We start from the raw sequence: 16,267 nt of genomic DNA on the forward strand, positions 1-16,267 counted from the left end.
CATTTCCATTTAGATTTAATGACTGTCTTGTCAACTTTTACCAAAAAAATCCGTGAGTCTTCTAATCTGTAAGCACAAATTACCTCTCTGTTCATGGAAATGTTCTTTAATAACTTTCAACAATGCTTTATATGTTCTGCTATATAAGTCTTAAGTTCTTTTTCTTAAATTGTGGTCACAGATCTGGATCTGCTTCGTTTATATAAATAAATTTTCTTTCATTTACATTTTGAATGTTTGCACAATTATGATTAAGTTTTATATATTGATCTTGTATCTTGTGACTTTACAAGTTTTCTAGTAATTTTGCATTGGGTATATATTTGCATGTTCTTTAAGAATTTTTACACTGAAAAGGATGACACCTACAAATAAAGATGTGTTTATTTCTTCCTTCTTCCACTGCCCTCCCCTCAGAAAAGAAAAAAAAGAACATGACTATAAATTATTTGGACTATTCCTTTATTATAGAATTAGAAGAGATAGGTGAGGATTATTTATGGAAATCCCAGAATCAATCAACATTCAAACAGCTCTACTTGATAAAGTTTGTCATACAATCTCAGGACTGCAGTGGGGATTTCTTAACACAATCAGAGTATGTGCATTCAGATCTCCTTATTCTGAAGTTTATGGAATAATGTAGATATACAGCAAGCTACTGACAAAAGAACTAACTGCTTGTGAATGCAAGTAGAGATTGGCACAGTGGCTAGTGAGGCACTGATGGATGAAGAGATATTTCTCGGTGCTACAAGATGAGAGCAGTAAGGCCCTATCTGGGATTCTATAGAGAAAACTAAGCACAGTTCTTCAGGACCAAGACCAAAGTACAATGGCACTTCATGTTCTGAGAGACCTTGATGGCAACTAAGGTATATGCAATGACTAATCTTCAGGAGATCCATTATGGGGAAATACATCAGCACCAAGAAGCAAGGAACAAAGAACTGATAATTACCAGCAAATACTGAGCAACACTAGATGTTAACATTTCTAAGAAGCTGTGTCTTTCTAGCACATCCATTCCATTTTTGCAGAAGCATCATCTACATCATCTATTTATACATAGAGCTGATATGTGCCAAGAGTACAAGACAAGCAAAAGAACACCCCAGTTCTTGAGTTTTGTGCACAGATGGTGATAATGTATATGCACAGGATTTTTCACATGAGTTGGTTGCAAAAGTTCTATGCCATCCCATTGCTTTCTGAAGTCTTCAATTAGACAACGGCACCCAAAGGTGGTCCATTATAGCTGGGTAGCAATTGGCAGTGATTTTAAATGGTGAGACCTAGAGAATCACAGCTACTGCAAGCTGGAAAGTCAGTTCTTAGTGGAGATTTGTCTCTGTTCAAGTTGCAAGAATATGCTGCTGTAAAGTAACTATGAATAGTACACCATAAACAAATGTCCTTAAATAACTTTCTTGGTTATTAACCTAAGCCATTAGATGTATCCATATATATGTTCAAACCTAAAATAGAAACATTAGTGTAGATATGACTAAGCTTGGGTTGGCAGGCATAAAGTATGTTAATTGCCGAAGAGGCTGATCCTCTAAGAAAGGTGCCAGTAAATAAACAGTGTTCAAGTCAAATGACTATACAATCTGGTTTGCCAATAGCCAAGAAGTTCAGCATGTTGGATAAGCAGGTGTCTTTAGATGGCAACAAAATATATAGCTGCATGGAAGGGTGGTAGATATTCAGGTCCAGGAAGATTGGCTTGTATCAGCACTAGAGTCTGATTAATAGGTAGAACAGAATCCAGATTCTGGTCTCTCAATGACAAAAATATTGGTAGAATATGATGATGCCACTATGGTTGCAAACAAAGAACCTGAACAAACGAGTCACTAAGAAACAGATCAGTAAAGAAGAGGATAAAAGCTTTGGGCCCAGTCCTAGGCACACAAGCTATGGGACATGGGCCATCAGAGTCAACCAAGATTTCATCCATTGGTAGGAATGTGAAGGTCAACACATTGTCAGAGTTGTTTTTGTGTATGTGTGTCTCAGGCTGGAGAGACTTCTATCTGCAAACCTTCAGAATTCTTGAAGGAATTGGCTGTAACTATAAAGTTTCTATTCATTATCTTCACCATTGTTGTTGGGTCAAGTTTGGTGGTGGGCTGCCTTCCAACTAACAAGTTCTGGTTGTTTAAATTTCTGGAGATGTAAATGTTCATGCCTGTTTTTAAGGTGATGCCATAGTAACTCATTTGTATTTTGAAGTTTGTGAAGGTTTATAAATCACTAAGGCCAATGGTGAAAGGGGTATGAGTTTACAAAGTGGTTTCCTATTCTCCTCTTACTAGTGAGCTACATTTTTCTCCTAGCTGGAGTTCGAGAACGTTTAGCAAGGCATTCTCTTGTAAAGTGACCAGCCTGGCTACAGTAGAGACATAACTGAGTTTCTTGCTGGCGGGCTCTCTTGGCTGGGGTGACAGGCGGTTGGGCTCCCTGAAATTGCTTGGGCTCATCCTTGGGTAGTGGACCTTTGGGGCTGAAGAAGGATTGGTGCTTGGTTGTGGAAGCAAATATTGGAACCTGACTTTCTGACTGTAGGAGTTCTGGCCTGCCTTTGTAGTTTTTGTCCAGCTGAATGCACTGAGTGATCAAATCTGGTAGATTGCCCATTATATCTGTGATTTCTTCTTCATGGGTGGGGTCAGCTTGTCCCTTTTGGAACTGGTCATTCTGACTCGTCTCACTGTCACTCAGATTTTGAGCAAACCCTTCAAAAGTAGTAGCATCCTGCTGAGAGTTGTCTCTACTGTCAACCTTAACATTGATAGGAGGGATAATTTCTTGTTTCATGGGTTCACCACATGACTGCTGTAACTCAAGAACAAAGTTTTCATATTGTTTCAATAGATTACTCTGGTTGGACTCAGATACAATGTCACAACTTTGCATTTGCTGGGATAGGTAGTCAAAAAAATGCTTGACTCGGGCATCATCTGCAGGATTGGAAATCTTGAGAGCTGTCAAATAGGTAGTCACACGAGCAAGAAACCCTGTGACACTGGTTGACTCATCATGAAATTGAGGGAGATGGTCACCTGAGTAGGGTAGAGACATCACTGGAGTATCTGGGACAGGTACAACTTGCCCTCTTAAAGTGGGGTTATCATCAGTTGGATGCTGCATTTGTGGCTGCAGAATCAGATTGTCTCTTCTCAAAAAGGAAGGCCCTGCCTTTAAGGTAGGTGGGGATTCTGTACATTTCTCCATTGTCTTGTGTCTCCTGGAATTATATAGAACTGAATAGAAATTCAGTATCTGCACACAAGACCAAGAAACAGGCAGTGGTTTGGTTTAGGATCAGAAGACAGTGACATGTACAATCAGGAAACAGCTGTTCAATGTCACTAGAGAATGCTGAGGGTTGAGCTGTAGAGATGCCACAAAAATGTTATCTTCTACTCATCACTGTTTCTTCTTCATGGACAATGTCAGTGTTCTACACATTCAGAAGACATATATAACCTTGGGACACAGAAGAGAAGATTTGAATTAATAAATATATAATACCATAGACAGTATTTTTCTGCTCTCTTTCTTTGTAAGCATAGACATTAAACTTCATACTAATCTTTTCTTCTAAAATGTCTTTTATAATCATTGTCAAAGGATTTTAGAGTTCAAAATAGTATTGGTGATCATCCAGACCAACAAAATTTATAATTTCACAGATAAAAAACAGAGACTCAGAGAAACAAAAATGTTTGTCCAAGGTCACCCAGCTAGTTAATATCAGATTTGGTATGCTCATCAGGGCAGCAATCCAAAATAGCACTTCCTCTAGCTATTCATATTCAGCTTGAGTGTGATGATACATCATGCTCCTGATCATTCAAAACCTGATATGGGGACAAGAGCACTGGATCTTACCAGAGAGATTTTTAGGAATACAGAAAACCAAGTCCCATCAAGGACCCACTGAATAACTTTTCACACTTGGCCAAGATTTTCAATGTGATTAGAGTGTGCACTGTGGTTTGAGAATTACTTTGTTGAAATTGGAATAATCACTGACTGTATTTCGTGCTCACTACTTTAAGCCTGTATTTCTGCCAGATATCTGAACGCAGTGTTGTTAGTTGAACTGCTTTTTTTTTCTACCATGTCCTTGTCTGAGGTCAAATTTTTGTTGCCATGGAAATAATTAGGACATCACAAGTAAGATGAGCACATAAGATTGAGAACCTCACAAATAAGAACTGGATGTTCTTAAAGGTATAAAGATCAAAATGTTCAACACTCTTCCAGGCACTGATAAAAAGGATGAAGTAACCAACAAAAATTAAAAATAATCCCCCAACATTTGACATGCCAGTTAGTTTGAACTATTCTTTAATTCATTTCCTTCCATTGACCTTCCTTGTGTAGCATACAATTGAAATGTACTTAAATTGGCTACTAGGGGGCAAAAAAGTAAATCACTGAATCTTTCAAACTATCAGTCTCTCAATGGATAGGCCATGGATCTAGGAAAAAACAAATTATATTGTTATGCTATAGGGGCATAGCAACAAAATAACTCCTCATGACATTCTGCTGTACCCATAGATCAGTGTCTTTATCAACCATCGCCAAAGAAGCTTCTTTCTTCAGTAGATGAGAACTAATCCAGACCCATAACTAGACAATATACAGATGCTGAGAGACATTGAGATGTCTGTCCTAAATGGGAAGTCTTCATCAACCTCTCTTCCCCAAGGATTCAGGAAGCTACGTAGAAAAGGAGGCAGAGCCTCGGGGATGGTCGGAACAAAAGAAAACTTCCAGGACTGATGAATATATGAACTCATATAGACTGGGGCGGCATCCATAGGACCTGCACAAGTTTAAGCCAGACAGGGCCCCAGTGCTTGGAAGGGGAAGTGGATACCAGCTCCCATACCTAGCCAAGAAGCTATCTCCAATTGACATTCACTTGCAAAGGAATAGTTTTCTCCAGTGGAGTCTCATTGGGTATATTAACCACACTTAAGAGTGGACCCATGCCCAGCAGTAGATGGTCAACACAAAATGAACTCAGTAGTATTTTTGTAGATCATTTTGTCTCATATTGCTTTGGGTATTTTTTTGTCTTACAGACATTTTGCTTTTATATTAATGATTGCTGTACTTGTAATTATTATTATTATTATTATTATTATTATTATTATTATTATTAAGGAATTTTCTATTCATTTTACATACCAATCACAGATTCCCCTGTCCCCCCTCCTCCCACCCCCCAGCCTTCCCCTCAACCCACCTCCCTTTCCCACCTCCTCCAAGGCAAGGTCTTCCATGGGGAGTCAGCAGAGCCTGATAGATTCAGTTGAGGCAGGTCCAAGGCCCTCTTCCCTACATCAAGGTTGAGCATAGTGTCTCACCATAGGCAAATGATTTCTGATTTGATGTTTTTCGTGTGTGTATATGTTCCTTGTAGATTTTTCTTTGTTTTTGTTCCCTGGATTGTTTATGTTTGCCTGTTTGATTTCTAAATTGAGAAATAAATGGAGTGAAGTTGAGGGAGGGGAAAGTGTGATGAGGATATATATATATATATATATATATATATATATATATATATATATATATGTATATATATATATGTATGTATATATCCTCATTGTGATCAATACCTGTAAACCATGAACTTGATGCACTTGGGAGTCCAAGGCAGGGGGAGTAAGAGTTTGTGGCAAGATACAGGCTAGCCAGAGCTACAAAGTGAGATGTTATCAATAATAAGCAAGTAAAGAAGACTTTTCGTAGGTTTCATTGAACATTCCCATGCTCTAGACCAATGGAAAATATTGTAAAACTGATACAGTATAAAATTGGGGTCTAGAAACTCTGTGGTAAACACTAGTAGGTATTAATTTTGACCATGAATAACTCATTTATGTGTCAGTTTCCTTTTTAATATATATAGTGAAAATGACTATTGTATCTATGACAGAGAATTGTTCTGTTGGTGTGCTATAAGATAGGTACTCTAGGTGGCAAAAATTGGTAGGATTGCTTCAAAAATTATTTCAGTATAGTTGAGTAATGAATGCTTACTCATGAGGCCTACATTTGTCATGTGCCACCAAAGGAGAAAGATAGGAGCCATAGCCTCATTTCTTGTTTCCTTTTCATATCTTAGCATTCTGGAATCCTGTCCTACCTTCTAGATATCTCCTTTCTAGGTGCCCATCTGTGACTGCATCCTCGCCATTCTTGCTAGGTTCCAACTTAGATAATAGGATGTTAGTATGAGCTAATGATAAGTTCATCCGAGGATATTACTTTTTACTCAATATACATAACAATCAACTCAGTTCCAATACCTAGAAAGCCTGCTTCAGTGGGTCTGGGGTGGATTCCAGGAATCAATACCTTTACAACCTGGCCTGCTCTTGACATGTGGTGTAGATGGTGCTTGTGCAAAGTACAGTGCCTCAAGGAAAAAAGATGTATTAGTAGTGTCACAGAGAATTAAGGATTGGAAGAAGTTATATTTGAAAATAAGAAACTGCTCGGGTGATATGGCAGAGGTGACACCCTATTCTACTTTTGCATAAAGCCATAAACAGCTAACACCATCTTTCAATTAGCAGTAGAATGCAATAAACAATGGGCTATACAGAAAGAATGACCTGGGCCCAAATCTTGGCTCAACCAAAAGCTGTATGGTCTGGACAAGTTATGTAATCTCTCTGAAAATCACTGTCCAAACTTTAAAATATTCCTCATATACTATAAGCACAGCATTTCTCTCTATATGTATATGTATATGTATAAAATGCATGTGTATGTGTGTACATGTGTATGTATATGTTCATATGTATGGATCACAACATTTCTCCTATGGCGTTGTTCATGTTAAATGCATTCCAGTTGGTAACGTATAGCCTCTGGACTAAGTCAAGAATGAATTTTAAATTATAGTTTGTCTTTTGTCCTAACAGTTCTAAATGAGGTTCTCAAAGTATAATGTTTCTCATATTCACCAAGAACATTTTCCCAGTATGATAAACAGATCTATTCATGAAAAGGAAATGTTCTTAACAGTTACCTCATAGTGGTTTTGATAGTTAACTGAAATGAAAGGAGATCTGCACAGCTTCATGCAGATGGCAAAGGCCCCATAAATGTTAGCTATCATTTTTCCAGGTCCATAGTTGTGGCATTTGTGTTTTATAATTCAAGTTTCACCTTTTCAGATTTTTGAAAGGTAACACAGGGCATTACTGTTTATTATATAACATTTCCTGCAGTATCTGGGGAAACATCCCATAATTAAGCCATTAAAATTTCAGCAGGAAAAATGTCTGAATATTCATACTGAATTGGATATAGATGAAATTCAGGTCAAATCAGGTCAAGTTTTGCTGCCAACTGGGTTTTAGCAACAAATTAATGAAAAAGTGACTTACATCTCAGAGACCTCTTTGATTTCAGAATTGAAATAAGGGATTGTGGACCTCCAGTAAACTCTTTTTAATTGGAAGGTTATGATTATAACTTTTCCTTTATGTATTTGCCTTTTGCCCTTTCCTTCTACCCTCAGCGATTTCATAACTTTGTGAGGGCTCTTGATTCTATACAGAATTATGTATTCAAGGTGGTTTAGCATTTAATTTTCCTAATTACATAGCAGGGGTGAAACACTTGGTAAAATTAAAAGCATTAGCCCACATGCAAATCATACAATGCCACTGTTGTCAATGGCAAATACGCATTCCCTCAGAGAAAAATCTACCTGGTCATTTCAGTTGGGAAATTAATTTTTCCTGAGGTCATTGATCTTCTATTGCTATTGCAAAGACTGCCAGTCTGAATGATCTAGCCTTAAAGAGACAAAGCAGAAACAAGGCAGCACCCTCAAATAAATATGTTTTAGAGCATCAAACTAGTGTGGCTGGACCAAATCTGATACAAAACTGTGTAGATAATAAGCTTTTTCTTAATGTGTTTCAGCTATGACAACCATTACAACAAATAATTTTAATAAATAATTGTGAGCCATTTTGCTTATATTCACTTGGCTCAAAAACAATAGTTTCTCGGGACACAAAATTCCTTTCTAAAACCCTTTGAGACCACATTTGAAGAAATCCCTTGCTATAGATAAGATCTAGAATATCCCACAAAAGAACATGCATTAATTGTTTGGCTTTCATCTTGATTGAAGTACAAGGTGGTGGGACTGTTAAGAAGTAGGGCTTGATGAAAGATCTGGGTTACCAATACAAGTTTTCAAGGGGATACAGGGTTCATGGTCCATTTTTATTACTGTGTTTTCATGTCCTGGCCTTTATTAAAATGTGCTTCCACCTTGCCCAAAACCCCAAAGCAACAGGGCTGACTACATACAGATCAAAACCTTCAAACCAGTGAGCCAAATTAATCTTCTTCTCCCTGAACATGATTGGTTCTAGTAACAGAAAAATAACTATCTCAGGCCAGAAGCACTCTATTGCCTATAAGAGAACTGTGTGACCTTGCACTATTTTATTTTTAAGCTATTCTTGGGTCTGAGATCATGTAACCACCCAGAAAAGCCATAATTCTCTCTTGAACTTTAAAATGTCTAAGGAAATATGTGGTCATAGGTGCTAAATTGAGGCATTGATCCCTCTCATAAGGGTGAGCAGAGGAGCATAGTATTGGGACTTCTCTGGAGATATGAGTGTGTACTTACTTCTACCATTAAGAAGGATAACTTTGACAAGACATTTTCTTTCTATCTCTGGACCTAAGTATCTTTATCTTAATACTGAAGAGTATTGGGCTTATTAAACTTTAGCATACCCTAGAAATTATAACTCACAAGGTTATCAGAGGAACACAGGAGTGCTTTTATAGGCATTCCTGCTAATATTGATTTAATTGGTTCTCAGATTTGATCTTGGGAATATTGCGCTCACACACACACACACACACACACAATTACAAGGTTCTCAGAAACTCCTGGGATTTTACCATATAGAACTTTTTATTTCATATATGGAGAGTATGGGGCATTGGCTCTGGGGTGAAACTTAGTAGCATAAATATTAAATAGGCTCTACAGGTGATGCTGATGCAGAAATTTCAGTTAATACTTTTGAGAAACTTTAGGTTCAATGCTTTCTAAGGGTACATTTGATTTTAGCATTATCCACATTTTTGGATGGAGGGTGGAGACTGATCTTCACTCTTTAGCTTAGACTGCATTGAAACTTGCTCTGTAGCCAGGGCTGGCCTCAAACTAACCTTCCTAATTTATCAGCCTAAGTGCCAGGATTCCAGGTATGGACCTCAATACTTAAGTTTGTCATTTTGAGAAGTAAAAGATATGTGTCTCCCAAAGCAGCCCTTAAAGTATAATAAGTGAATTGGTTTTTCTAAGCCTTCATGACTTCCTTAAACAGTGTCCCAGCACAGGTGAGGTCTGAGCATGTGACATTTGACTAGTTTGGAGATAAAAGCAATGGAGCTGATCCTGTTCATGAGACTTTGTGGCTCTATTCCAAAGGAATACGACATTCTACTCTTCTCTATCTATGAATAACAGAACAGTCATCCACATACCCCCTATCATAACTACAACATCCCAGCTGATATGACTTATGTCCTTTTGGCCATTGCAATGAATCAGATCTTTCAGACTTTCACTTAATTTTCAATCTTCTTTCATCCTCAACTGGAGCCATAGCTTAGCTGCTTATGAAGTTACAAGTACCATGATTATTCTGTCCCAGTTCCTTGGTTTTCCATTATAATGTTTCTTAAGTCCATCAAGGAGGCACATTTGCTGTATGAACATTCCTGCTACATAGCCTTCCCTATATACATGCACTAAGATTTATATCTCTCAATAACCACTTTCATGTTCATTATTTCATTTCCTGGCAACAATTTTGCTGTTTTCCAAGTCATAAACCAAGCTACTGTGATGGTAAATCTAAGTGAGGGAGCAAGGGAGAAGTTTGATACATGAGCAATGTTCTTCAAATGACTCTCATGTAGACTGCTTTATTCTCTGAGATGAGGAAAATACTATTTAAAGATAAATTTGAGATGGTGGGAATAGCGATGGGATGATTATCTTTGTGATATAAGTTCTGAGTCTATATCATTGGAGAATAAGGAGGACTAGAATTCCTCCATGGTGAGATATTAGAACAGAGACTCCAAGAATCAGAAAACAGTGAGGCATCATAAAAATCATATTGTTCTTTCAAACCCACAGATTCTATAACTTGCCTGAACACAGAGATAAAATATGAGGAAATGGCTGTTAAGTGATATACAATCTAGATTCTCACCTGCATGTCTACCACTTAACCCAAACTTTACCCACTGTGAGTCCATACTACAGTCCCTATTCCTAGAGGAGACTTAATGGCTAAGATATACAGGTCTTGTTTACCAATTTGAAGGCTTAGTTTGGTTTCTTTGTCTGTTCCCCATGCTCACATCATTTCAAACAGTACATGCTGTTTCAAGTAAACAATTAGAGAAAGAATGGAAAAATTCTGATCTACAGATCGCACATAGTCATAAAATGAGCCCTTTAAATTTGAAATGAAAGGCCTTCTCCTGCATTTGTGCTCCCTGCTGTCTCTTTCATCTTTAATTCATTAAGTGCAATTCACTTAGTGCTGAACACCACTTGCAACTGATGAGCTGACAGAGCCTAGCCCACTTAGATTCAAACTTCTCTTGCATTTGCAGGTCCCTGTGGTGTTGGGTTACCTGCCACTCTGTTCAAGGTAGAGAAAGCTTAATATACACAACTAAGTATACATCATGTTTTGTGGTTGAAAGAAATCTTGTAAAAGCCTCACATTAGTAGTGGTTCTCAATCTTTGGGCCACGACCCCTTTGGGGTTGCATGACTCTTTCACAGGGGTCTCATATCAGATATCCTGCAGATCAGACATTTACCTTATGGTTCATAATAGAAGCAGAGTTGTGAAGTAGCAACAAAAATAATTTTGTGGTTGATGGTCACCATAGCATGAGAAACTGTATTAGGAAGGTTGAGGACCAATTGATTAGAGAAATCTTATAGATAAGATGTGTGAGGCTCAAGAAACAGAAATTGGTTTGAGTCATATTTATGAGCCACTAGCCACTATATTATGGTCTAGTCCCAGGCCCTTACTGGTTAGTCTCTTTCTCCGCAAAAAAATAAATAAATAAATAAATAAATAAATAAATAAATAAATAAATAAAAATAAAAATAAAAAAAATAAAAAAAAACACTTTGGCTAGGAGTAAGCAATGCAGAGATTATATTTTCCATGACACTCTGAAACTGACACTCTGTTATTCACTCTGAAACTGACACTCTGTTATTCACTCTGAAACTGACACTCTGTTATTCTGTAGCTAGTAACATATCACATGCATGTAGAGTATTTTGTGTGTTCTAAGTGTCTGGCTACTATTTCATTTATCTCTTTGATAAGCTGTGACATGGGTAAAGCATGACTTCCACATTCAATCCAACTGGGTAAAATAAGGAGAACATGAAGTTTGCAGGAAAGTGATGGGGGGATTCTGATGGGAGGTTAGATCGGAAAGCAAAAAGCGGGTATGATTAAGTTACATTATATACATGTACGAAATTTTCAAATAATAAATAAAAAAAGAAAAATGTGTAAAGAATTACAGTGACTTGATGTGAGATTTGGAACTGGAATCCTCAGAATGTGCATCTACCATAACTGTGCCCTTGGAAGCAGTTTTAAATAGTATTTTTTTAAAAAAAAAATCTGGAAGTTTGAAATGAGATACTTTGAATCAAAATCCCAATCTCACTTAACCCAGACTGTTAGACCTTGAGCAAGTTACCTCTGTGAGCCTTAGTTTTCACATCTGTAACATCTATGTTGCTGAGAGAACCATATGTGTTTACATATAACTGAAGCAATAACATCTGCACAATTACTGGCATTTAGAAACCATTTATAACAATGTATTTTCTGCAGACACTGGAAAGCTGCTGTCCAAAAATCCTGGTCACTAGCATTTGTTTCTTTCTAGGGTTCTGTATTGTTATAGAAAAGTTATTTGTGCCAAAGTCTCCAGATGTGCAGCAAGGAGGTGGCTCAATATAAGTCATTTAATATGTTACCTGCCCACATGTTTCTCCATTGCAATACTTGTATCACTTGTAATGAATTATTAAATGTCTATGTCTCTTATTAAACTGTGAGATAATAAAAGAAAAATCCAACTTCATCTTTTTTTAAACTCTATTTTTTGTTTTTTATTATTTTATTTTATTTTACAATACTATTCAGTTCTACATAACAGCCACAGATTCCCTTGTTCTCCCCCTTCCTGCCCTCCTCCCCTTCCCCCCAGCTCACCCCCCATTCCCACCTCCTCCAGAGCAACGCCTGGAGAGATGGCTCAGCCGTTAAAGGCTAGGCTCACAACCAACTTCATTTTTATAAACCCAGGACACAATATCATTCTTTGTATACACAGAGGCACTCAGTAATTCTTCTTTGAATTTATAATATTTGTCCACAGCAGCCATAGACACAACTAGATATTGCAGAGCTAATTTTACTGTAGCTACTCGCTATATAATCTTTTATTTTTTGCTAATATAAGCAGATAATCCATCCATGTACCAGTGTATCTTAATGTTTTTATACCTCAGATGCATGAATTAACCATATAGACATAATGTAGGTAAAGAACTCCGGCATTTGTGTTAGTGTTCAGGAAGCAGATGTCCAAACCTTATACTTACTCGGTGACCTTTGGAGAGCAGTGAGAAGAAATATGTTTTGTTTGGATGAGTATGTGATTTAGATTGTGCCTATTGCCCTCTTGGAAAAGTTTCCCACTATCCCAGGCCCTAAATTGAGATTGTGTAGAGACTTGGAAAGAAAATATGTGCATATGAATTAAGACAAGAGTTATTTAAAAACATGGCATTTAAAGCTAAGTTTTAGTGAAGAGGAGAGAATCACTTACCTCTCATGTATTGTTCTCTATGTATAATTGGGCCACAAAGTTGAGCAATGAGTTGAGCAAAAGGGAGATTCTAGAGAATATGAAAACATAAAGTAGAAACAGGTTGGATTATCTCAGTGTAGCAATCCTATTTCTATATCACTATTACTAGAGGAATCCATTTCCATATGTTGGCTTTCCTTAACTCCTTGACATTGAGACAGACACTGATTTATGTACATCTGTGGACTATACCAGTTGCTTAGACGCTGGCATTCTTCTTAGGCATGTTAATGTCCTTAAGCTTCATTTTCATTATTCATAATTGGAGCCTCTATTATCCAGCACAGATGGTTGATCATTTTATTTAATAAATCTTTAGTGAATGCCTGTTTTGTGCCAGGCACTATATTGGACACTAGGAAACAGTAATGAGCCTCCATGAAGCATAAGCATTCCAGAACAATGCAAATCATGCATCTAAACTGCTTAACTTAGCATCTGTTTTATAACATCCACTTAATATGAGATAGCTACTCCTTTAATACTTAAGATATGAGGATATACTAATTAGCAAAAGCTTTAGAATTTGATCTGGATTTCAATTCTAGTTTAATGACATCAACACCATGTAATAGCTCTGAGAATTTAGATGTGTTTTAGACTTCATTTGTGCCAAAATTCTTCACCTATAAACTAATAATGGTCATAACTTTCTGTAAGTTTGGGGAATACAACTTATCCCTTCTAAAGGCCAGTAACTCTGGTCTGAAACTGGGCTAGGCTGATCAAAAATAAAATGCACCTCATACTTATTGAAATTTACTAAAGCAAAAAGGAATGTAAATGAAAGAATATTGTTACAAAGACCAGAAACAGGTCACATTCTGTGTACAGATATTGCAGAGACTGACACTCCATAGGTAGGAATTAAATAGCTCCCTGCTTAGAATCCACCACAGGTGAGAAAACACTGTTGTTATACTTATCCTCTTTCCTTATAATGGGCTCAAAATGCAAACTTGGAACCCCATACTCAAGGAAGGCCATGACTACTACTCTCTTTCTCATAAGTCATATTCCAAATAACATCTAACTTTCTATGTATAAAGCTGGCTTAAAATATATTTTAATGGCTATATAATTTACAAATATAAAATGAATTTACTCGAAAATCTTAGTTAATGATTTTGTTTTTGTTTTTGGAGACAAGGTCACACTATGTAGCCCCAACTGGCATGGAGTTCACTATAAAGCAGGCTGGCCTTGAACCTATAGAGATCCACCTGCCTTTGCCTTCACAGTGCTTGGATTAAAGGCCTGCACCATACCTAGCCTCAGTTAATGGGTTTTGGCAAATATATGTATCTGTTTAACACCGCCACATCTGAGGTATAGAAGATTTCTATCACCCCAGATTCAGTCATGTTATTTTTCAGTTAGTTTGCCCATCATTTGTTCTAAGCCTCAACCAATTTACTTTTAGGTTGACTTTCTCTCAATATTTAATATAAGTTGTATTATACAATATGTGGCTTTTTGTGTCTGGTTTCTTCATTTATGTTTTCAAAGGTTCACCCATGTTGTAGCATGTCTCAATATTTCATTCTCTTACTTGCCAAAACTATTCCAGGGAATGGATATAACACATTTTATTTCATGTTACTGATGGAGTTTCTGAGATGTTTTTCATTTCAAGGAAATACAAATAAAGCCCCTAGGAAAATTTGCATAGCGTTCTGGGAGCATACATATAATTTCTTGTTCCCAAATTCATTTAAGTACATTTGACAAATAAGAATACTGTGTATTTAAAGTGTAACATGGTATTTTGATATATGTATGCACAGTGAAATGCTTATTAAAATCATTTCTTTTGATTAAATACATAGAAGATATTTATGAGATAAGTCAATGTTTACCTTAAGAAACTACAAACCGTTTCCTAGAGTGCCTGTACCATTTTGCATTCTTAACAGCAGTTTATTATTATTACTATAATATACCTTGTCAATACTTGTCATTGAAATGTTCAGCCTTTATATTTTATATTTTATGTGTGCCTGTTGTCATGGGTAATTTTGAATGACAGAAGTTGTTTGTACCTTCTCCTATTTTTTTTACTATAATATTTACCTTTATATCTATTTTGCTTTTTTATAATTAAAACTGCATTGTAAAAAACATTCCAAATAAAAATTTTATGCAGTGAGATTAGTCAGACCCAAAGTCTATACATGATCTTCTATACAATTAGAAGTTCTAAGGATGAGGGGCCCCCAACTGGATCAGGCCCTCTGAATAGGTGAGACAGTTGATTGGCTTGATCTGTTTGGGAGGCATCTAGGCAGTGGTACCAGGTCCTGGGCTCCCTGCATGAGATAGCTATTTGAAACCTGTCACTTATTACAGGGATGCTTGGCTCAATCTGGGAGGAGGGGACTGGACCTACCTGGACTGAGTCTATCAGGTAGATCTCAGGCCTCAGGGGTGGCCTTGATCTGGAGGTGGTGGGAATGGGAGGTGTGCTGGGGGGAAGGGGAGGGGGGCAGGAAGGGAGAGAACAAGGGAATCTGTGGCTATTATGTAGAACTGAATAGTATTGTAAAATAAAATAAATAACTAAATAAATAAATAAAATAAAATAAAAAAAGAAGTTCTAGAGCTTCACACCGGCTTTCAAACATTTAAATATTTATTTAAACCTAGTATTATTTAAACCTAAAAACATTAATTATATTTTATGCATTTATCCACAACAAAAAGTCAATTACAGAATTAAAACTGGATAATTAGCTTCACACCCTCTTTCATGAATCATGGGTCCGCTATGTGGATTTAAATCCTCCCTCATTACCTAATATTTATCTTTTCTCATTCTCCTCTATACATTTTATACTGTATCCACATCTATGTTTGTTTACATATGTATATATGTGTATATATGCAGAGAGAGAAAGAGATGGAGAATAGGGAAATGAAAGATTATAGATAAAATCTAATCTACAGACTGAACAAGCTGTGCTTACATATTTATACACACATACATTAAATTAACAATACTCAATGAAAAAGAGGCCATGAATTTGAAATAAACAAGGAGAAGGTATATGGGAGGGTTTATAGGGCAAAAAAAGAGGGAAGGAGAAAATGATGTAATTATATCATAATCTCAAAATTAACAGAAATAATAAAATAAATAGAATGAATTAGTTTTACAAGGATGGAGTGTAAAGGTTTTTATACCTTTTATGAAATGCTGTAAGGAATGATAAGAAAAGGTATACTGGGAAGTAAGGACCAGTAAAAC

The 16,267-nt window shown here is 36.7% G+C and overlaps 1 protein-coding gene across 8 annotated transcripts in view; it reads right to left on the reverse strand.

Annotated features, from left to right (window-relative positions):
• Positions 1–445: 445 nt before the first annotated feature.
• Positions 446–16,267, reverse strand: part of Rtl4 (retrotransposon Gag like 4) — a 351,939-nt gene continuing 336,117 nt past the window's right edge. For all 8 annotated transcript variants that reach the window (XM_015991858.3, XM_076561639.1, XM_042268794.2 and 5 more), the window contains 2 exons: positions 12,979–13,048; positions 446–3,495 (listed from right to left, as the gene is read on the reverse strand). In XM_015991858.3, coding sequence (XP_015847344.1) covers positions 2,326–3,240 — 915 coding nt within the window. In that variant the 5' untranslated portion in view covers positions 3,241–3,495; positions 12,979–13,048 and the 3' untranslated portion in view covers positions 446–2,325. The remainder of the gene's footprint in view (positions 3,496–12,978; positions 13,049–16,267) is intronic.

This window comes from Peromyscus maniculatus, chromosome X (genome assembly GCF_049852395.1).
Source record: "Peromyscus maniculatus bairdii isolate BWxNUB_F1_BW_parent chromosome X, HU_Pman_BW_mat_3.1, whole genome shotgun sequence".
NCBI lineage: Eukaryota > Metazoa > Chordata > Mammalia > Rodentia > Cricetidae > Peromyscus > Peromyscus maniculatus.